A 22,495-nucleotide genomic window follows, 5' to 3' on the forward strand; every position below is an offset into this window, starting at 1 on the left:
GCTGGAGGAGGCTGGGAGCCTGTGTGTGTGCTGGGATGAGAAGGGATGGGGTGGGGGCTACTGGGGGGAAGGAGAGAGCATGGCAGGCTGGAGCAGGGTCACTGAGAGCTCCATGCTGTGCTCAGAACGGGAGGAGCTGTGCTGCAGGGGGGAGATACAGCATGACTGGCTGGAGGAGGCTGGGAGCCTGTGTGTGTGCTGGGATGAGAAGGGATGGGGGCTGCTGGGGGAACAACACATGACAGGCTGTGTAGGCACACTATAAAGACACTGTGTGCTGTGATCAGAAGAGGAGGAGAGGGGGGTTGTGTATAGTACCTGCTGAATTGTAAAGTGTACATTAGACACTACAAGTGATGCCACAGAGAATGCATGTGGCAGGACTACAGGCTAAGCATTAGGGGGGCTGGTAACATTCAGGGGGTGGGACACAGAGCAAGGCTTTACTGAGTGGGCTGGACAAGCAGCAGAGGGGAGTATACAGTGGGCGTGACAGGTACAGCAGCAAGGAAGAGGGGCTGGGACTTCTGACAGGAAGTGTGGAGAGACCAGCTGATAACCAGAACAGGCGATGTGGGGGTCCTAGAGTGGCGATTTGGGGCTCAAACTGTTACTATTCCAAAGGGGGAAAAGATCCCTTGTTTATTTGGTGATTGGTTTTTTTGAACAGACCCCGGAATTCTCCTTTAACTCTTTGTTGTCCTGTTTTGGTCTTTTATTTAGCTCTCTCCATAGGAGAACAATGAAGACAGGGGGGGGGAGCTTCAAACTGCTTTTTCATGATAAGGCTGGGTTCACATTACGTATATTTCAGTCAGTATTGTGGTCCTCATATTGCAACCAAAACCAGGAGTGGATTAAAAACACAGAAAGGCTCTGTCCACACAATGATGAAATTGAGTGGATGGCCTCCATTCAATGGCAAATATTTGCTGTTATTTTAAAACAACGGCTGTTATATTGAAATAATGGCCGTTATTTACTGTTATATGGCGGCCATCTACTCAATTTCAACATTGTGTGGACAGATCCTTTCTGTGTTTTCAATCCACTCCTGGTTTTGGTTGCAATATGAGGACCACAATACTGACTGAAATATACGTAGTGTGAACCCAGCACAAAAATATTTACCCTCCCCATCCCTGAGTACTAATAAACAACCCCTTTCACCTCTTTCTGAAGGGTCTCCTACCTACCATATCTGACTGATGATTACCTCTTCACATATGGATTTCTGGATCCTACAACAGAGTATTGAAAACACTTCTCCAAAACTATGCATCTATTCCTCCACTTTCCTGGTTTAATAAATGTGTTAAACAAATATCCCCCCCCCCCCACAGGTCTTCTCTCAACTATTTATAGGCAACTCATATTTGTTAAAGGGTCTCTCCTTCATTCCTCCTTTTTTTCACAAGCAGATCTGGCCTCCATATTTGCAGCCCCTAAAGTTGTTTCTAGTGCATCAGACTGCAGGTTTTAAAATGCTCACTAGATGGTATATCACACCCTCAAAGCTTAATAAAACAGATATCTCATACCCAAAGACCTCAAACCGAGGCCTGACACTAGGAAAGAGGTAACTTTATTGTGTAAGGCTACGTGCACACTTAATATGAGACCGGCCTCTCCATGACCCGGCCGGGTCATTATCCATCTTTTATCTGAACTTTAAATACAATATCCATCTCCCACAGTCCAAATACCCCGCCCCCCCCCACCCCCATTCTCTCCCAAATTCCTTGTTTTCAAGCCTTGTTTCAAGTTTTGTTATAAGTTTTGTGACCTTAAATAGAAAATGAACTCCACTGGCCAGTTACCACAAAATGTTGTGTTTGTCCTTTGTTCTCTGTATCCTGTCTGTTGAGATTATATCAATGCAGCATTGCATTTTCACCTGTTAAAGGGGTACTCTGGGTGGGAGGCATTTTTTCACTATGGCCAGGGAGGGGGTGGATGAAAGCAATGACGTCCACTTACCTACCCAGTTCCAGTTCTGGGGCCCGCATCCCAATGCTCTGGTCCTCCCTGTCTCTGGCCGCTTTCTGGTCTGAGACGTGATGTAACAAGCCAGCCTCTGCTGCTGATTGGCTGAGTGAGCTTGAAACGTCACGTCTCAGGCCTAGCTGGGAACAGGGAGGACCAGAGCAGCGTGATGCTAACCCCAGAGCTGGAACTGGGGAGGTAAGTGAACGTCATTGTGTGGTGCCTGCGTGTGGACGACCGGTCACTTGCCAGATGGTACTGAGTGACACCACTACGGTGGTGGTTGATCGAGACATAGCGCATCCAGATAGTATATTGTCATGACGCCAGTGCCAATTGGGAACACAGGTATGGAGGCACACCTGCTTTTATTTTAAGGTGGCTGGCTATATCCTTTACCTGTGGTCGGTGACCTGCCGGGCTGCAAAGGGGTCCCATGGGTACTCATCATCGTGGTCTGAAGTGGAACTGTGACCCACCCGGACTATCGGTACCGCCACCCACAGAAAGGGGAGATGACCCAAGGATGGAGTAATGACTGTGTAGGTGCCGAAACAATAATCACTGAGTCCTGTTATCATAAATAAAATCTTCTTTACTGTGACAATACTTTGTACAACAGCTGATCATAGACTACAGACGTGACAGAAGAGGAGGAGTCTGTGCCGAAAGTCTCAACCCAGGGTAGAAGTGTGCTCTGCTGGAACTTTAGAAGAAGAAGTAGAATACTGAAGAATACTTGAGAACAGAAGTATACTTGTGCCCGTGTTTCAACCTTTGTTGTCGCTGTACCACCTGTTGCTCTACAGTGTCGGGTGACCCATCCTATTAGGGTGACACAAGTCCCAGACCTTGTTACCTGAGTTGAGCAAGGTGGGCAAATTACCTGGTTACACCTGCGCTGCGAGATAGAGTACGTAGGCTTGTAGCAACTTTGCTCTATCCGGATCATTTCCTCTTCTTTCAGAATACTGTCCTGAACTTTTAGAGATGTTCACGGCGTGGGTGGGGGTGATATCTGACTTGTCCTCTCTCAAGTAGTTTAGCACTGTATAGTTGGACCAAAAATAGCGTCTAAAAGAAAAGTCTCTCCGTCTCCCATGTGCGTCTGTCCACTACCACACTCTTGACTAGACTACACTGGACTTGTTCTTCTGTCCCTGACAGGGGACCTGGCATAAGCCAGGGACCAGCTTGACTACAGCAGGGGCTGTCCTGTCTTATGTCCTCTCTGTACAGGAACCGGACTAAGACTGACTTACACTCCCTCTCCCCATGTGACAACCTCCTACAGGGTGTGTAACAACTCCTGTGAGTGGTGGAGAAGAGAGTGTGAAAAGAATAGAAAATAGAGATAGGTAGAAGAAAAGGGCATCTCTCACTGGTGTACAGAACCATGTGGTAGAGAAAAAAAAAACAGTAACCCATTAGTTACTAAAGATGTGCAATACGCAGGCATATACAATACTGACATCTAGTGGTGGACAATAAAATAGCTTCTAAACACTCCAGCACCACTTAAAGGGATTGTCCAACGAAAATCTTTTTCTTTCACATCAACTATTGTCAGAAAGTTATTTAGATTTGTAATTTACTTCTATTAAAAAATCTCAAGTATTCCCATACTTATTAGCTTCCGTATGTCATGCAGGAAACAGAAACTCTCTAGAAAAGGAAAGGCTTTCTATGGGAATCCCCATAGAAAAACCTCTCCTGCTCTTGACAGTTCCTGTCTCGGTCACAGATCTCAGCAGAGAGCCCTGTGTCAGACTGAAAAAAAAAAAAAAAAGTAAAATTACAAATCTATATAACTTTCTGAAAATAGTTGATTTGAAAGAAAAATATTTTCGCTGGACAACCCCTTTAAGCTGACAAAAGAACTTTTTGGACAGGTGTATGAGACACAAAAAGAAAAGAAAAAGAACCACAGTGGTGGCACCACAATTGCTTTCATCCACCCCCCTCCCCGGCCATAGTGTAAAAAAGCCTCCCGCCCTACTTCATTACTGCGTTCTGTAAACATCTTTGTTCAATAAAAAGAAATGTTAAAGGGGTTATCCAGTGCTACAAAAACATGGCCACTTTTCCCCCTCTCTTGTCCCCAGGTCAGGTGTGGTTTGCAATTAAAGGGGTTATCCAGCGCTACAAGAACATGGCCACTTTCCCCCTGCTATTGTCTCCAGTTTGGGTAGGGTTTTGAAACTCAGTTCCATTGAAGTAAATGGAGCTTAATTGCAAACCGCACCTAAACTGGGGACAACAGTAGGGGAAAAGTGTCCATGTTTTTGTAGCGCTGGATAACCCCTTTAATTGCAAACCACACCTGACCTGGGGACAAGAGAGGGGGAAAAGTGGCCATGCTTTTGTAGCACTGGATAACCCCTTTAAAGGCTAGTGATTAGTCTAGAGGCAACAATGAATTCTTGTCATAGGCATCTATAACAAGTGCATACGTTCTGCACAGATGGGCATATGTACACACTGCAGGATAACACTGGTTATTGCCGTTGTGCCCTTAAGTGGCCACTTTGATTTAAAAAAAATAAATAAATTATACCTATTTAAATAGAGTCCTTAAAAAAAAAATACTGGACATACAGAACTGATTGACCTGGACATTAAGGGATTAAAGATATCGAATGCAAATTCTCAATGTCCCTGCATCCAATTTGGAGCTGTCCCAAGGTGTCAATGTGATCTGTGTGCCCTCCGCTCTGGCTCCGCACTGTTAGGCCTCTTCTTTCTGGATTCCAAGGTCACTTGTCCTATCTGTAAGCTTTTTATAGATCTGGACATGGTGCACTGAGGGTGATTGATAATTGTATCTTGTTTGAATCTTAAACATTTCAGTTTTAAGCTCAGTGATCTCTTGTTGTAATGATCAGTATTAGGGTGCGTCATATTAGGATGCGTCCCCACACGGTGGTCCCCGCATGGGATTGTATCACGTCCCATGCATTCTCCAACAGCCGCGTGATGTTGCCTACCAATCTCAGCATCATTGTGTGCATATTGGTGAAGGTATGGGGGTATGGTTTAGGCCGCATGCATTTACCACAATGTGGGAACGTGGCCTAACTCAACATGAGACCAAGAGAATAGGAAAAGCAGTGAATTTATAAACTACTGAATTGTGTTAAAAGGGCTAGTGAGGCTTAGAAAAACATTGCCATTCCTGTCCTCAGTTTTGGTGCGGTTTGCAGCTTAGTGAAGTGAACGGAGCTGGATTGTAATACCACACACAACCTGAAGACATGGGTGGTGCTGTTTTTGCAAGAATGTAGCTCTGTTTGTTTTTTTTTTAACCTGGATGAGCCATTTAAAAGACTAAAGTCTTGCTGTGAGTAGCTTTAGCCCTCGATATACTGTAGTACAGGGGTCTCAAACTACAATTCCTATCATGCCTGGACAGCCAAAGCTTTAGCCGTCCAGGCATGATGTTATTTGTAGTTTTGTAACTGCGGGAGGGAGAGCGCAGTTTGACAACTGTGGTATAAAAGAATAGGGTGCCTTTACATAGAGATTTATCTGGCAGATTTTTGAAGCCAAAGCCAGGAATGAATTTGAAAAAGGGAGATATTTGATTTATCACATGTTCTCTGTTCATAGTCTGTTCCTGGCTTTGGCATAAAAAATCTGTCAGATAAATCTCTGTGTAAATGCACCATAAGGCTATGTTCACACGGCGTAAGAGACCGGCCGTTCCGTGACCAGGTCATGTCACGGAACGGCCGGTCTCCGCAAAGATCATCCCGGCCGGATGATCTTTCCGGCCGCAGGGCTCTGATGAGGGCACATCAGCATGCGCCCGCATCAGAACTCTCATAGCACACAATGAAGCAAGCGTCCGGAGCCGCTCGCTTGTGTGAACTGACAGGTCTTTCTACGGCCGCAATTCACTAAATTGCGGCCGCAGAAAACTGACATGTCAGTTCTTTGCAGCGCCATATGGAATCCTGGCCGGAGCATATACTATGTGTATACGCTCTGGCCGGGATCCCATAGAAGAATAGGCAGTGTTCCACACAGTACAAAGAACGGCAAAGTATGGCAACAACGGCCGTACTTTTACGCTGTGTGAACATAGCCTTAGACTGGAGCTCAAATGAAGTCCTCAGCGTCTCCCGAAAGGTCATCATTTGAGGATATTCTATACAGAACACCTGTGGTGATACCTGATGCACTCAGTTATATAACCAGTGAAACACTAAGGAAGCCCTCAAAATGTAACCTGTGGGCTGGTACTTGTAGGCTAGAGTTGTGGAACACTGGGTTACTTCCTCCTCCACTAGAAAGTTCTTGGGAATTCTAGCTGGAGGCATTACTCTTGTCCACCAGAGGTGGCAGTAATGGGCAGAAACTATATATATGACTATAAGCAGCCCTTCTGCCAATACTGAGTAAAATACTAAAGTTCAAGTTAATGCACTCAAGAGGAAAATAATATTTTTTTACAGCCTTTAATTTGCATGTCCCTTTTGGCTGATTTGGTATTAAACATGAATGAAATCAAAAAGAAATGAGATATTGGCATTTTCTTTTAAAACAATTTGGATATTGTTTTTTTTGTTGTTTTGTTTTTTTTCCCCACAAAAACTGAAAATTTTTAAGGGCAACATAAATAAGCTAAAACACTGTGTGAACACAGCCTGATGATGTCCTTGGAGGGTCACCAGTTGATCACATGATCTAAATACTCCTGTTTGCTACACAATTGAAGATATGATTCTAAACAGGCATTAAAGACATGCAGCCATGTTAGTCTACTGAGGGTGACAAGTGAGGGTCATTTCATTATAACATCCTGTACAACAGGTCCCAAACTATCTGCACATCCTGCAACCTATCACTAGTCTCCTGCCATCACTCTGCCCCTCTCAAGTCAGCCGCCCACACTAAACATGGCGGCCAGTGACAGAGCTGTCTATTTGTCAGCCAATCACAGTCTACGTTTAGAACGAGGCAGATGATTGGAAAACTGGACGGGGTTTTGTCAGTAGCCAATTGCGGATCCGCTTTGCAGGAGGTGGACCCGGGCCGCGGCTGGAGAGGCCGGGACCTGTGATCGGTGAGTGTTTACCGTGTCTGGTACCGGTCCATACAGGAAGGTGATAACATTGCCCTGTGGAGTGTTCAGGGTCCAGTATGTCCCGGTCCCGGGCTGTGCGCGCCGGGATGACGGCTGACGTCACACATTCCAGGACATGGAGATGCAGGAGAATGGCCACCTGGGCAGGGGGAGCGGGCAGTGCGGCTCCGGGCAGCTTCCTGCTCCTCATACACGGCAGGGATCGATGATCAGCCCGTGTCTCCCGGCATGCTGCGGGGCACATGCTGAGGGCCGGGCATTGTGTGTGGCGCCGGCTGTGGTCAGGGCTCAGCATAGAGGAGGACTCTATGGGATACACTGTATACTGGCTGCTTATTAGACGGTATACTGTCCTATCAGGGATATATGTCATCACACCTGGCGTGCTGGGTACAGTAGTACTTACCAACAAGGCCAGTGATATAGGCGACCACTATGGACAGGTACACATCCTATGTATGGACTGTATCACTGCCATATACATTGGACTGTACCACTACAGCCTGGGGATGGATCCTATATACACTGGACTGTACCACTACAGCCTGGGGATGGATTCTATATACACTGGACTGTACCACTACAGCCTGGGGATGGATCCAATATACATTGGACTGTACCACTACAGCCTGGGTATGGATCCTATATACACTGGACTGTACCACTACAGCCTGTACATTGGACTGTACCACTACAGCCTGGGTATGGATCCTATATACACTGTACTGTACCACTACAGCCTGGGTATGGATCCTATATACACTGGACTGTACCACTACAGCCTGGGTATGGATCCTATATACACTGTACACTGGACTGTACCACTACAGCCTGGGTATGGATCCTATATACACTGTACATTGGACTGTACCACTACAGCCTGGGTATGGATCCTATATACACTGTACATTGGACTGTACCACTACAGCCTGGGTATGGATCCTATATACACTGTACATTGGACTGTACCACTGCAAGCCAGGTATGGATCCTATATACACTGGACTGTACCACTACAGCCTGGGTATGGATCCTATATACATTGGACTTTACCACTACAGCCTGGGTATGGATCCCTATATACACTGTACATTGGACTGTACCACTACAGCCTGGGTATGGATCCTATATACACTGGACTGTACCACTACAGACTGAGTATGGGTCCCCGTCCCATATGCACCGTACATTGGATTGTACCACTACAGGCAAGGTATGGGTCATATATGCACTGTACATTGGACTGTGCCACTACAGTTTGGGTATGGATCCTATATACACTGGACTTTACCACTACAGACCGAGTGTGGGTCCTATATACACTGTACATTGGACTGTACCACTACCACCCGGGTATGGATCCTATATAAGCTGTACATTGACTGTACCTCTACAGACCAGGTGTAGATCCCATGTACATTGGCCGTCACTACTACAGACCAGGTGTAGATCCCATGTACATTGGCCGTCACAACTACAGACCAGGTGTAGATCCCATGTACATTGGCCGTCACTACTACAGACCAGGTGTAGATCCCATGTACATTGGCCGTCACTACTACAGACCAGGTGTAGATCCCATGTACATTGGCCGTCACTACTACAGACCAGGTGTAGATCCCATGTACATTGGCCGTCACTACTACAGACCAGGTGTAGATCCCATGTACATTGGCCGTCACTACTACAGACCAGGTGTAGATCCCATGTACATTGGCCGTCACTACTACAGACCAGGTGTAGATCCCATGTACATTGGCCGTCACTACTACAGACCAGGTGTAGATCCCATGTACATTGGCCGTCACTACTACAGACCAGGTGTAGATCCCATGTACATTGGCCGTCACTACTACAGACCAGGTGTAGATCCCATGTACATTGGCCGTCAATACTACAGACCAGGTGTAGATCCCATGTACATTGGGTGTCACTACTACAGACCAGGTGTAGATCCCATGTACATTGGGTGTCACTACTACAGACCAGGTGTAGATCCCATGTACATTGGCCGTTACTACTACAGACCAGGTGTAGATCCCATGTACATTGGCCGTTACTACTACAGACCAGGTGTAGATCCCATGTACATTGGGTGTCACTACTACAGACCAGGTGTAGAACCCATGTACATTGGGTGTCACTACTACAGACCAGGTAATGGATCCCATATACATGGACATAGACTATATCACTAGACCTTCTATAAATCCCATATTCTCTCACATGGACTGTATTAATAATGACCAGGTATGGATCCCCTATATACACTCCCATGTTATACATGTGTCATACAACTGAAGACTGCATTTAGATTCCATATACACAGACATAGACTCCACCGTAAATCCCCTGTAGTAGCTGTACAGGTAATTGCCAGCTCACCTATCATCTATTCCAGCGCACGGATCCACATTCAGACACAGTAACTGCAGAAGAAAGAACAAGGGGGATGCAGCACTTGGGTAAAATAAAAAAAATCTTGATTGGAAATCCTTAAAACCTGGACTACACATGACTGTGCAATACACGGACAGGAATCTCTAGACGGGATTCAAGCACATGTGCACTCTTGGTCGGTGTCAGACAAAGACCACAGTGATTTCTCCATAGCAACCAGCTGTCATTTCAGCAGAGCTCATTAATATATGAGCTGTGACTGGTTGCTATGGGCAACTAAGACAATCTTACTGTACTGTTGTTTGCTGTCTCTTCCCCTGTATACACTGTACCATGATGGGTTACATACATATTCCATATACACCCTCACACTGGGTACTGACCCTGTTATACGCTCCCATGTCAGTGCTGAGCTTACGATAACTCTAGAAGTAGATAGATGACACAGCTCATAAGGAATTGAGGTATCGGTACACATAAGACAGTGGATAACTGTCTCCTCTCATCCCTCCAACAATCATTGATCAGAACTAATAACTTATGGCTCATTGAATCTACATCCTAGTTCAACCAGTATACATTTTCTGTCAGTCACCTGTGGCGTTCCCGTAAGGCCATATTACATGGTCTGATAATCCGCTTCTCCCTTGTTCTCCTCTTGCTGCCTGTGCTATTACATGCACAAAAAGGGAGCAGCGGGAGGGGCTGCCCGAATGATCCCTTGATCGTTCAGGTGGCCCATTGAAGTCAGCGGTGATCTGCTGCAACCGCTTCTATTACACTGAGTGACACTTTGCAGAAATCGTGCTCTTTTAACCTGCACTATTACACAAAAGAATTATTGGCCTGGACAGCTGGTAAGTAAGGCCAATAATTGTTTTGTGTGGTAGGGCCTTTATCTGTTAGGGCAGGGGCCCTCAACTGGCGGACCGCGGTCCGAACCCGGACCGCGGAGGCCAGCTGTCCGGACCCCTGGTCAGACCTCCTAACCGCCCCGGATCCGGTCCGGGCGGTTAGGAGGTCCCGCTCCCCACCGCACTGCCTCCCGCCCCATAGGCGTACTGTCCTTAGATGTCAGTATGCCTGTGGAGCTGGGGGCAGTGTTGGTCCGGCCCCCGGCTGATACGTGCTCTCTGGGGATGTCCCGGGGATTCCCCAGCAGAGCTCACACCACAGACCTCAGTGTACGCCGCCGGCCTGAACTTCCCGGAAGAATAGGACGGCGGCGTGCACTGAGGTCACTGGTGCGCGCTCTGCTGGGGAATCCCCGGGACATCCCTACAGAGCGCGTATCAGCCGGGGGCCGGACCGACAGGAGAAGAGAGGAAGACGGCGCAGCGGGGAAGTGAGGTGCTAGGTGAGTTGTGGGTTGTTTTTTTTTTTTTTTTGTCTGGGGGCCATCTATAAGGGAAGAGCTCACAGGGGGGCTATATACTACTGGGGGAGCTCACAGGGGGGCTATATACTACTGGGGGGAGCTCACAGGGGGGGCTATATACTACTGGGGGGAGCTCACAGGGGGCTATATACTACTGGGGGGAGCTCACAGGGGGTTATATACTACAGGGTGAGAGCACAGGGGGCTATATACTACATGGGGAGCTCACAGGGGGGCTATATACTACTGGGGGGAGCTCACAGGGGGGCTATATACTACGGGGGGAGCTCACAGGGGGGCTATATACTACGGGGGGAGCTCACAGGGGGGCTATATACTACGGGGGGAGCTCACAGGGGGGCTATATACTACAGGGGGAGCTCACAGGGGGGCTATATACTACGGGGGGAGCTCACAGGGGGGCTATATACTACGGGGGGAGCTCACAGGGGGGCTATATACTACTGGGGGAGCTCACAGGGGGGCTATATACTACTGGGGGAGCTCACAGGGGGGCTATATACTACTGGGGGAGCTCACAGGGGGGCTATATACTACTGGGGGAGCTCACAGGGGGCTATATACTACATGGGGAGCTCGCAGAGGGGCTATATATTACTGGGGGGAGCACACAGGGGGGCTATATACTACAGGGGGATAGCACAGGGGGGCTATATACTACAGGGGGAGAGCACAGGGGGGCTATATACTACTGCAGGGACCTCACAGGGGGCTATATACTACAGGGGGAGAGCACAGGGGGGCTATATACTACTGCAGGGACCTCACAGGGGGCTATATACTACAGGGGGAGAGCACAGGGGGGCTATATACTACTGCAGGGACCTCACACGGGGCTATATACTACAGGGGGAGAGCACAGGGGGGCTATATGTTACTGGTGGGAGCTCACAGGGGGGCTATATACTACAGGGGGAGAGCACAGAGGGGCTATATACTACAGGGGAAGAGCACAGGGGGGCTATATACTACTGCAGGGACCTCACAGGGGGCTATATACTACAGGGGGAGAGCACAGGGGGCTATATGTTACTGGTGGGAGCTCACAGGGGGGCTATATACTACTGGGGGAGCTCACAGGGGGCTATATACTACAGTGGGAGAGCACACGGGGGGACTATATACTACAGGGGGAGAGCGCAGGGAGGCTATATACTACTGGGGGAGAGCGCACAGGGGGCTATATACTACAGGGGGAGCAACAGGGGGGCTATATACTACTGCGGGAGCAACAGGGGGCTATGTACTACAGGGGGTGAGCGCACAGGGGGGCTATATACTACTGGGGGAGCAACAGGGGGCTATATACTACTGGGGGAGAGCGCACAGGGGGGGCTATACACTACTGGGGGAGCAACAGGGGGGCTATATACTACCAGGGCAGTCACCCCCTTTGTACCTAATATCAAAGGGCTGGTGAGAGAGAAAAAATGCCAGTTTTCCCGCTAATAAGCAGCAATTCTGTACGTAAATAGCTGAACGTTTGTGAAAAGTAACAAAACACGTTTCCTACTGATGTTTAGCTCGGACCTTCACCTGACAATAGACCCCGGTAAGTGGACCTTCACTAAAAGTTGTTGAGTACCCCTGTGTTAGGGCCTAACCTGTCTCCTCTTAAAGGGAACTTGTCACCAATTTTCACCGTATTAAGCTAAGCTGTTCACAGCTTAGTAATAGCACAGTGTGTACTTATTTCTACCTAGTGTTACCGTCTGTCCCAGGCAGTAGAAGTGGATCACCAAATGGCTATAGTACTGTAATGTTCTGTATAAGCAATGGAAAGACCACCGCCATCCACAGGAACCCAAGTGTGTGTGACAGAGCTGCGGCATTCATTGTTTATGAAGCTGCTGGAGATATGACTACAGCACAAGGTTACCACTGACATCTCCCATAGAGAATGCATGAAGCAGCAGCTTTGGTATTGCTGTGAAAATGTTCACACTATTAAAATATCCATTATTTATCTAGAGTGGTATCCCAAAACATTGAAGCCTTTAAAATTGTATCCATAAAATCTACAGCTCTCCTCACAAAAAAAGGAGCCCTTTGACTCCATTGATGGCAAAATAAGGTTATAGGGTCAGAATATGAAGATGCAAAACAAATTTTGTACTTGCACCGACCCACAGTAGTGAACTTGCGTGAACTTCTCACATATGGTGAACCTATAATTGTGAACCCCTCCCCCCCCCCCCCCCCCCCCCAAAAAAAAAAAAAAAAAGTTTTTGTAGCCATAAAAAGTACAACTTGTCTTACAGAATAAAAGATCATGGTAGAAAAATTTAAACTTTAATCTTAGAAGGTGTTTGGGGAACAAGGGAGTTTTTTTTTTTTTACACGCACACCACCCATAGCATCTTATTAAATACAGTGTGATACTGGACAAGTCCTTTAAGTTGCCCACCCACATAATGTAACCAGCAGCTAAATGCTTATTGTGCCAGCCGCTATCCCACCTGATTCATTCCTAAACACAGCTGCTCAGATCTGCTGAGTGTGCAGGTTTAGCTTCAGCGAACGGTGGAGATCCTGCAGTTGGACACCCCAGTCTTGGTTAATGCTTTAAGCCAGAGCTTTTTCTAGAAATAGCCCACTTAATGGGGCTGTGTCTGTTGTTGCAGCCCAGTCCTCTTCGCAATTATTATGAAATTACTAGTGTTCCACCTGTTTTTAAAGGAGAAGTTCAGCAAAATTTTTATTAAAGTATTGTATTGCCCCCCAAAAGTTAGACAAATCCCCAATATACACTTATTACGGGAAATGCTTATAAAATGCTTTTTTCCCTGCACTTACTACTACATCAAGGCTTCACTTCCTAGATAAAATGGTGATGTCACTTCTTGGATAAAATGGTGATGTCACGACCCGACTCCCAGAGCTGTGCGGCTGTGGCTGCTGGAGAGGATGATGGCAGAGGGATGCTCAGTGTCCCTCCAGTGCCCTGTGTACCTCTGCCATCCTTCTCTCCAGCAGCCACAGCCCGCACAGCTCTGGAAGTCGGGTCGTGACATCACCAAGTTATCCAGGAAGTGACATCACCATGTTATCCAGGAAGTGACATCACCATGTTATCCAGGAAGTGACATCACCATGTTATCCAGGAAGTGAAGCCTTGATGCAGTAGTAAGTGCAGGGAAAAAAGCTCTTTATAAGCATTTCCCGTAATAAGTGTATATTGGTGATTTGTATAACTTTTGGGGGGCAATACAATACTTTAATAAAACTTTTCACTGGACTTCTCTTGTGGACGTATGGAGAAAGCGATTTCCATTAGCGATGATGAAATACCAGACAATAGTATTTTCAACCTATTCGCCTCTTTTTAGGTATTCTGTGCGTATGGCATAAAGGCATCTTCTGAAAATGAGCGGGGAGCCGGATGCACTATCGGTTGTCAATCAGCTGAGAGACTTGGCATCAGATCCTTTGAACCGCCGAGCCATTGTCCAAGATCAGGGCTGCCTGCCGGGTCTCATCCTGTTTCTTGACCATCCCAATCCTCAAGTCGTTTACTCCGCTCTCCTGGTGAGTCTGATGCAGTCATTTATATCTGGAGTTCATATTGATAACGTTTACTTCTGGAACCAAAGCCTGTGCATTGTCAGATCCCTCATGATGATATCACCATCTCTGCTGGGCAAGTCTGTGTTTGCACCATTGTACAGTGCTGTGTGATATGTTTTCTCTTTCTATCTAAAGTATAAAAATGTTAAGCCTGGTTATTACGGTGGTTTAGTGCAATCCACTGCTCTTATAATATATTGTTTCGGTGTAGGTAAGGAAATGTTTGGGTCATGTTTTTGTATAATGTATATGGCAGTGGCATCAGTCACCAATAGGGACCTATTTAAAAAAAATTAATTTTACATTTTTTTTAATAAGCAGCATTTCTGCTGTTGATATTAAAATCAGGGCTGTGGAGTCAGTAAGCCGCAGCTCCAAATCTGACTCTTGAATTTTATCAGGGACCGACGCCTGTCTTTAACTCCGACTCCAGCTCCTTCCTAAATGGCCAGTCAGACACCAGAGAATTATTTACTACACTGGTGTACTGCAGATCTGGCTCAGCAGCTTCTGTGTAATGTCCTACATGATCCTGGGGCGACTTCTAAATGAATAAGGAAAGATATAAAGCAGATTCTACTCTTTGTGTGTGTGCGTGCACGCAGTGGATGCAGCTGGAGGTCAGTCATAGTGATATACAGTAGGGGTCAGCCATAGGCCCAGATTTATCAGCTCTCTGTCAGCATCCGAGCTCCTTAATCATCACTGCCCCACAGGAACTACCAGCTCAACTAGTCATTGACTGCAGCTGTGTCCCGCCTTACTCACTGATTGGCTCAGTGGGGCTGTGACATCACAGGATCGGGAGCCCCGCAGTGAACCATGAGTCATGAAGCTGCACTGCAGGGGGATGGGTAAATAGGACTTCTTTATTATAATCCTACAACCCTCTGTCCCCCCTGAATTTTTCAATGTTACCCAGAATACCCCTTTAATTTCTGCCTCTCTCTCTCTCTCTAATACACATACACTTTCACTCACACACACAGCCTGCTGCAGCCATAGCACACACATAGAACCTGCTGCAGCCTTTGCACACTCAAGAAAAACACACAATCACAAAAGATCGGAGGCTACTATCACACTACTTATGGCTTCTCCTCCTCCTCTATATTACACAGAATATGTTTATATTACTTTGCTGCTCATATACAGTCATCCAGCATCCAGGAAGAGAATAGCACAGATCTCCCCCCACACAATTGACTCTTCCAGCTCAGAAACTGCCAAATAGTGACCGACAACTTCTCCACGACCATCCATATCTAATAGGGCCAGTGCTTTATTACTGATGTATGCGAGAAAGGGATTTTCTGATTTTAATAAATAAGGTATTTAGATTGATAGAACATAACTATATATATATATATATATATATATATATATATATATATATATATATCAGGGCTCCAGACTAAAAAATTTACCTAGGAGCCATTGGCTCCTAACCTGAAAAATTTAGGCGCCAAATAGAATATTTGGTCGCCAACATTTTAAACCATGTAAAATTAATGTTATGTTAAATGGGACTTACTGTGTGCAGAGGCCACGGCAGCTTCCTCCTCCTTTAGATTCTTTCTTTTCTTAGTTTGAAAACGTTCAACATGGAAACTTGCAACTTGACAACCATATCCAGTCTGACTCAGTACTTCAGCTTCACTTGGCTAGCCTTTTAATGAGGCTTACTCTTCTGAACTTGAACTTAAAGGGAACCTGTCGACCCCCGTGCCGGGGTGACAGGCTCCCAACCCCCCGTTAGAGACCCCTATACTCACCTCATCTTCACCCCGCTTCTGAAGATGGTCGGGTCACGGAGATCTCAGCCGCTGCAGCCCGGCGTGCGCTGAGAGATGAGTCCAACGCTCATAGAGAATGACGGGAGAGTCCAGTGCTCTGTCATTCTCTATGAGTGTTGGACTCATCTCTCAGCGCGCGCGCCGGGCTGCAGCGGCTGAGATCTCCGTGACCCGACCACCTCCAGAAGCGGGACCCGGCGCGATGAGGTGAGTATAGGGGGTTCTAACGGGGGGTTGGGAGCCTGTCACCCCGGCACCGGGGGTGACAGGTTCCCTTTAAAAGCTTGCAACAGTCTATACATACTGAGCTAGACTTATGACTGCAGCCATAGTGACCCCCACAAGATGTGTATATAGATAGATATATCTCTCACCTAGTGACTAATGCAAGTGACCCCCTACAATACAGACACCTGAGGGGCCCTGATAATAATAATTGTGCATATATCTATCTCCCAGTGTCTGCAGCCAGTTTGCCCTACACTTATAGATGGCCCCCTCCCCCCATTATAGATGCCCCCTCCCCCCATTATAGATGGCCCCCTCCCCTTATAGATGACCCTCTCTACCCCCATTATAGATGCCCCCTCTCCCCCCCATTATAGATGCCCCCTCTTCTCCCCCCCTTATAGATACCCCCTCCCCTTATAGATGACCCTCTCTACCCCCATTATAGATGCCCCCTCTTCTCCCCCCTCCCCTTATAGATGCCCCCTCTCCTTATAGATGCCCCCTCTCCCCCCCATTATAGATGCCCCCTCTCCCCCCATTATAGATGCCCCCTCTTCTCCCCCCCTTATAGATACCCCCTCCCCTTATAGATGCCCCCTCTCCCCCCCCCATTATAGATGCCCCCTCTTCTCCCCCCCTTATAGATACCCCCTCCCCTTATAGATGCCCCCTCCCCCCCCATTATAGATGCCCCCTCTTCTCCCCCCCTCCCCTTATAGATGCCCCCTCTCCTTATAGATGCCCCCTCTCCCCCCCATTATAGATGCCCCCTCTCCCCCCCATTATAGATGCCCCCTCTTCTCCCCCCCTTATAGATACCCCCTCCCCTTATAGATGCCCCCTCTCCCCCCCATTATAGATGCCCCCTCTTCTCCCCCCCTTATAGATACCCCCTCCCCTTATAGATGACCCCCTCCTCCCCCCATTATAGATGCCCCCTCTCCCCCCCTTGAAGATGCCCCCCCCCCCTTTCCTCTATGCTAAGCAATATTTTAAAAAAACAAACACACAAACTCACCTGACAACCCGCTCCCCCGGCGATCCTCTTCTTCGGACGCTGTCCCCGGCTGATGCGCGGCTGCCGGGGGTGTCCCGTCCTATCCCCGGCAGCGCGGCGCGTCAGTGAGCTCCCTGTACGCCGGGGCTGTGACTTCTGACACAGGAAGCGTCTCTGACGCGCGCTTCCTGTGCCGGAAGTCAGGGCCCCAGGCAGCTCACTGATGCGCCGCGCTGCCGGAGATAGAATGGGACACCCCCGGCAGCCGCGCATCTTAAAGAGACAGCGCGCTGCCGCCGGGGCCAGTCGCAAATGGCGCCCAGATTAATAAATCTGGGCGCCATTTGCAAAACGTCAGTCGCATTGGCGACCATTTTGGTCGCCATCTGGAGCCCTGTATATATATATATATATATATATGAGGAACATTTATAAAATTCATATGAAAATTCAATTATAACATTTTGAAAGTTTTTTTATTTTGTAAAACTGGAGTTGGTACATTTTTTCCGACTCCTGCCAAAACTAGTTTAGACTCTGACTCCAAAGTCCTGGTTAAAAATGTCACCTTTATTAAAAAAGAGAAAAACTTTAGCTTGGTGGAGGTCTGGGTGCTTAGTGGATTGCTAGAATGAATAGAGAAAAAAGTCTCCTAAGCACTTAGTCTTTCATCTTCTCACAAGAGTCACAAGGAGATGCCACGAGGAGATGGCAGAAAAAAAAAGCAATAGGCTGAGTGATCTCCCCACTTCTAGAAATCAATGGGGGTTTAGCACCTAGACTCCATCTTGTTTTTTAAAGTGACATTGACATTTTAACCCTTAAAGGGGTGCTCCAGCATGGGGGCACTTTCTGGGGAGGACCACTCACCTCCCCGGTTCCAGCGCCGGGTCACTCATCGCGGCGCTCCGGTCCCTGGTTCCCGGCCGCTTCCTGGTGTCTGATGCCGCCCTAGACGCTACGTCTCAGGGCCGCTCAGCCACTCAGTAAAGGAGGCGGGATCCGAGCGGAGCGCCGTGATGCGGGACCCGCCGCTGGAACCGGGGAGGTGAGTGGACGTCTTTTATTTCAGCCACCTCCTCCCCGGTCCCCCCCAAAAAGCCCCGACACTGGATAACCCCTTTAACTGAGACCTCCAACAAATGCCATACAGTGACATCCATCCCTTGTAGGGTCCTGTTGTAAAAAGAAATATCTTAACTAGATCCCAATGAGTAGAATAATATTCTGTAGTCTCCTACAGTATAGTGATAAATACTGGCCAGGCAGAGACTAAATGGACACTGTCATTACCAATAAATAATTTAAATCAGCAGGGGAGTTTTTTTAATATATGTATGTGTGTGTGTGTGTGTATATATATATATATGTATATGTGTATATATATATATATATATATATATATATATATATATATATATACATATACATACAAGTACATTTTAAAGGACATTTTTCTGGCCTCTGAGAGGTAATGGGCTCCTATAGATTCTCTCACTATGTATGTCAGCAGTTTCCAGCATACAGGCTAAGTGGGTCTCACAAAATGTTACATGGTCTATTAGTCTGGATTTGCACTGAATAAAAATTGCCTCAATTGGACACTGCTGGAACGGATTTTTGGCTATGAAAAGTTGTTGTGCCCCTCATATACACAGGACATTGAGTTCCAACCACAAAAAGGGCGGAATGCCCACAGAAAATCGTATAGTCCAAGATTAGATTAAAAACTAAAATTCTCTATACAAGGAGGAGGAGGATCAAAGCACAGTGGGGAAAAAGCCACCAATTTAAATACATAAAGATATGACCTCTTAACATGTAAGGCTAGGTTCACATTGTGTTTTTTGCAATCTGTTTTTTTTTTGCAAAAAACTGATGCATTTGTGTGCATCCGTTTTTCCATTGACTTCCATTGCAAAAAAAAACGGATGAAAACGGATCAGTTTTTTTGACGGACACAAAAACGTAGCTAATACTACTTTTGTGTCCGTTAAAAAAACCTGATCCGTTTTTACAATGGAAGTCAATGAAAAAATGGATCAAAAATGGATGCAGAATATCCTACATCTATGGAAGAACAATCGTGCATTATATATTGAATAAAACTCAATAACGCTGTCCATGTGTCGGTGTATTGCACAATCCCTGTGTTGCCTGGGCAGCATTATACCAGAACAATTAATTGCAACTAGCCCATATAGTAAACATAAAGAGGAAACGGACGTGGAAAAACCATAAGCAACAGCACAGGTACAAACTTATAGGGGTAAAGACAACACACTAAGAGGAAGTCGGCGACACTGACACATGTAGACCGTAAGCGCTCGCAGACAGGGGTCTCTTTCCCCGTGTACCAGTCTGCCATTCACCTTATGCATCATAGATACACTTTAGGTTACATGAAACATATCAATGGCCTCTTCTTCCAGTACATAATATAAAGCCCAACACAGTGTGGAGTCTGCTGCCTGCTCGCTCCTAATGTGACCTGCCAGGGAAGCACATTTCTGAATGCAGCGGGCAGAGCATTGGTCTGACTCTGCAGTTCCCAGCCATCTAATGGTAAATGTATATATTGTTGTATACAGTGTTGTCATCACAGTGAGGGCAGGGAATCACAGAAATAAAATAAAATAAAATGTAAGTAAAAGACCACCACTTTTTTAGTTTATTGTCCTCATGTCTCATAGTCATATTCATTGATTTCTAAAGAATAGGTTAATGCAAAGCAGCAGGCATTTTAAAAGTTATTAACCGTAGCGGGTCAATACAAGATACAGCTGGGGAGAGAGCACGGCAGCAGTGGGCTTTACTCCCCGGATGACTGATAATTCCGGCGCTTGAGCCTCATAGACTACAATGGAGTCAAGGTGTCTGAATCAGTAGGCAGTTGGGGAGTGAAACACATTACACCGTGCTCTTTCCCCAGCTTTGTATTGACCCACTGCAGTCAGTAACTTTTGACATGTCAAAACCTAATCATAATGACAGTGATTTTTTAAAGGAGTTGTCCAGATAAAATTCCTGCCTAGCCATGGTGCCACCCTGGCCAAGTATGAATTTTCCCTTTAATCTTACAGCCACACACTATGGAAATGCTACAGATTATGTTCAGTGACATATGCACACCAAATCATGCACATTGTGGGGCGGATTTGGAGGTCAGTATGTTTATATTTCAAGTAATAAAAAATGTCATTGGGCAGGGCTAGAAGCTGTGCTGTGATTGGTGGCTAAACACAGCTTAAACCAGTTTCTATCTCACACACCAGGATAAATTTGGATAAAAGTGGACTCACTTACAGATTTTCCTCTGTATTATAAATTTCCTATTGAATCAAATGTACAGAAAACACAATAAATCTGCAGCAGGTCTGAGATAACAATGGACATTAATTTAAAATCCACATTGTGGGTCAGTTTTGTTGCAGATCCCCCCTCCCCGGTAACTCTGTGGAGTTGCTGCTGCCCTCTGCTATAGTGGCAGGCCCCCTCCCCGGGTACTGTATATCCTACTAAGAATAAGTATCACTGTGCAGCAGAACTTGATCAGGGTAGAGGTCGGTGACTATGGAGCTTAGACAGCCCTGCTGTTCCTGCCTCAAACATTGGTGGCAGCAGAGGGGGCTGTGTCGCCCCTTATTGCTGCCACTTAAAGGAATTAAAACTGTAAATGAATAAGGATATATTTCTGTAAATTAATTTATATTACAAAGTAATATTACTTTATTAAAGCAATGTATTAACAAAAATCATAATTTGTGTCTCAGGAGTACCCTTTTAAATTTTACCCACTATACTGCTACTGTAAGTTCTGCTGATGCCATTTGAGACCGTACCCCAATAGTTGTCAGTATATTACATTGCATTGTGACCCTTTCTGGATATAACGCCCCTGTACTGCAGACTTTCTAAACACTCCAGTAGTTTGATATTTTTTTTTTTGTCGCAGGCTTTACGCTATCTGGCAGAATGCCGCGCCAACAGAGAGAAGATGAGAAGCGAACTAGGAATGATGTTGAGCTTGCAGAACGTCATTCAGAAGTAAGTACATGTGATGTACAGGATCTGTAAATGTGTAGTGAGGGGCAGATATTGCAGATGGGTAACAAGTTTAACATACAGTAACATTTCACGTCAGTAAAATAAAATGTCAAATGTTTTTATTAGTTGCCATTATTATATGCAGTTGTGATGGGGTGTAATTCTGGAGCCTGTTGTGCCAGTAATGCCAGTGGGTGACATAGCTGGATCTCCATTAGGTCTCATGCACATGGCAGGGATGCTTACATAGAGGCTTCCTGCTATATAGCTGTGTAGCTGCAATGTGCTCCCATACAGGTTCCTACAGTTTGCAAAGAAATCCCCTCTATATGAAATACAAAAGTGCAGTAGAGGTCTTGTTCACCACAAAAATCCTATTACAGCATCATAAAAAATGTATCATGTTGTAATGGTAGAGCTGTTGCCTTCTTGCATTTCACAGGCTTTCTGGATATGGTCTCCTTGTTAGACAATGAGAAATGTATTTATTATAGATGAGCGCAACTAGAGCATGCTCGAGTCCGATCGTTCAGCATTTGAATGCCGGTGGCTGAAGAAATTGGATGCAGCCCTAGGGAGTCCGGGAAAACATGGATACAGCCACAGGGTACTATTACACGGAGCGATTTCTAACGATAAACGATCGCAAACAAGATTGTTTATCGTTCACCATATTACACAGAACAATAATCGTTAGTTACAATCGTTACTACGATCATTATTGCGATCGTTACTATGATCGTTTAATCCATTTGATCCCAGCAAAACAATGGGCAATGTGCTATTACACTGAACGATTACTAAAAAACGTGGAAATTGAGCGAACGAATGTGGAATTACAGCAAACGATTAGTGAACGATTAACGATAATTTTAGGTTAGGTTCAGATCGAAATCATTGATCAACAACATACGAACGATTTTTCGATCGTTGCCTGCAATTACACAGAATGATTCTTTTAAATTCGAACGATTTAACGATTT

At 46.2% G+C, this 22,495-nt stretch overlaps 1 protein-coding gene across 1 annotated transcript in view; it reads left to right on the forward strand.

Moving 5' to 3' along the window:
- Positions 1-6,990: 6,990 nt before the first annotated feature.
- Positions 6,991-22,495, forward strand: part of ARMC1 (armadillo repeat containing 1) — a 41,901-nt gene continuing 26,396 nt past the window's right edge. The window contains exons 1-3 of the mRNA XM_069957534.1: positions 6,991-7,054; positions 14,204-14,402; positions 21,421-21,512. Coding sequence (XP_069813635.1) covers positions 14,241-14,402; positions 21,421-21,512 — 254 coding nt within the window. The 5' untranslated portion in view covers positions 6,991-7,054; positions 14,204-14,240. The remainder of the gene's footprint in view (positions 7,055-14,203; positions 14,403-21,420; positions 21,513-22,495) is intronic.

Source organism: Dendropsophus ebraccatus, chromosome 2, assembly GCF_027789765.1.
Source record: "Dendropsophus ebraccatus isolate aDenEbr1 chromosome 2, aDenEbr1.pat, whole genome shotgun sequence".
Taxonomy (NCBI): Eukaryota; Metazoa; Chordata; class Amphibia; order Anura; family Hylidae; genus Dendropsophus; species Dendropsophus ebraccatus.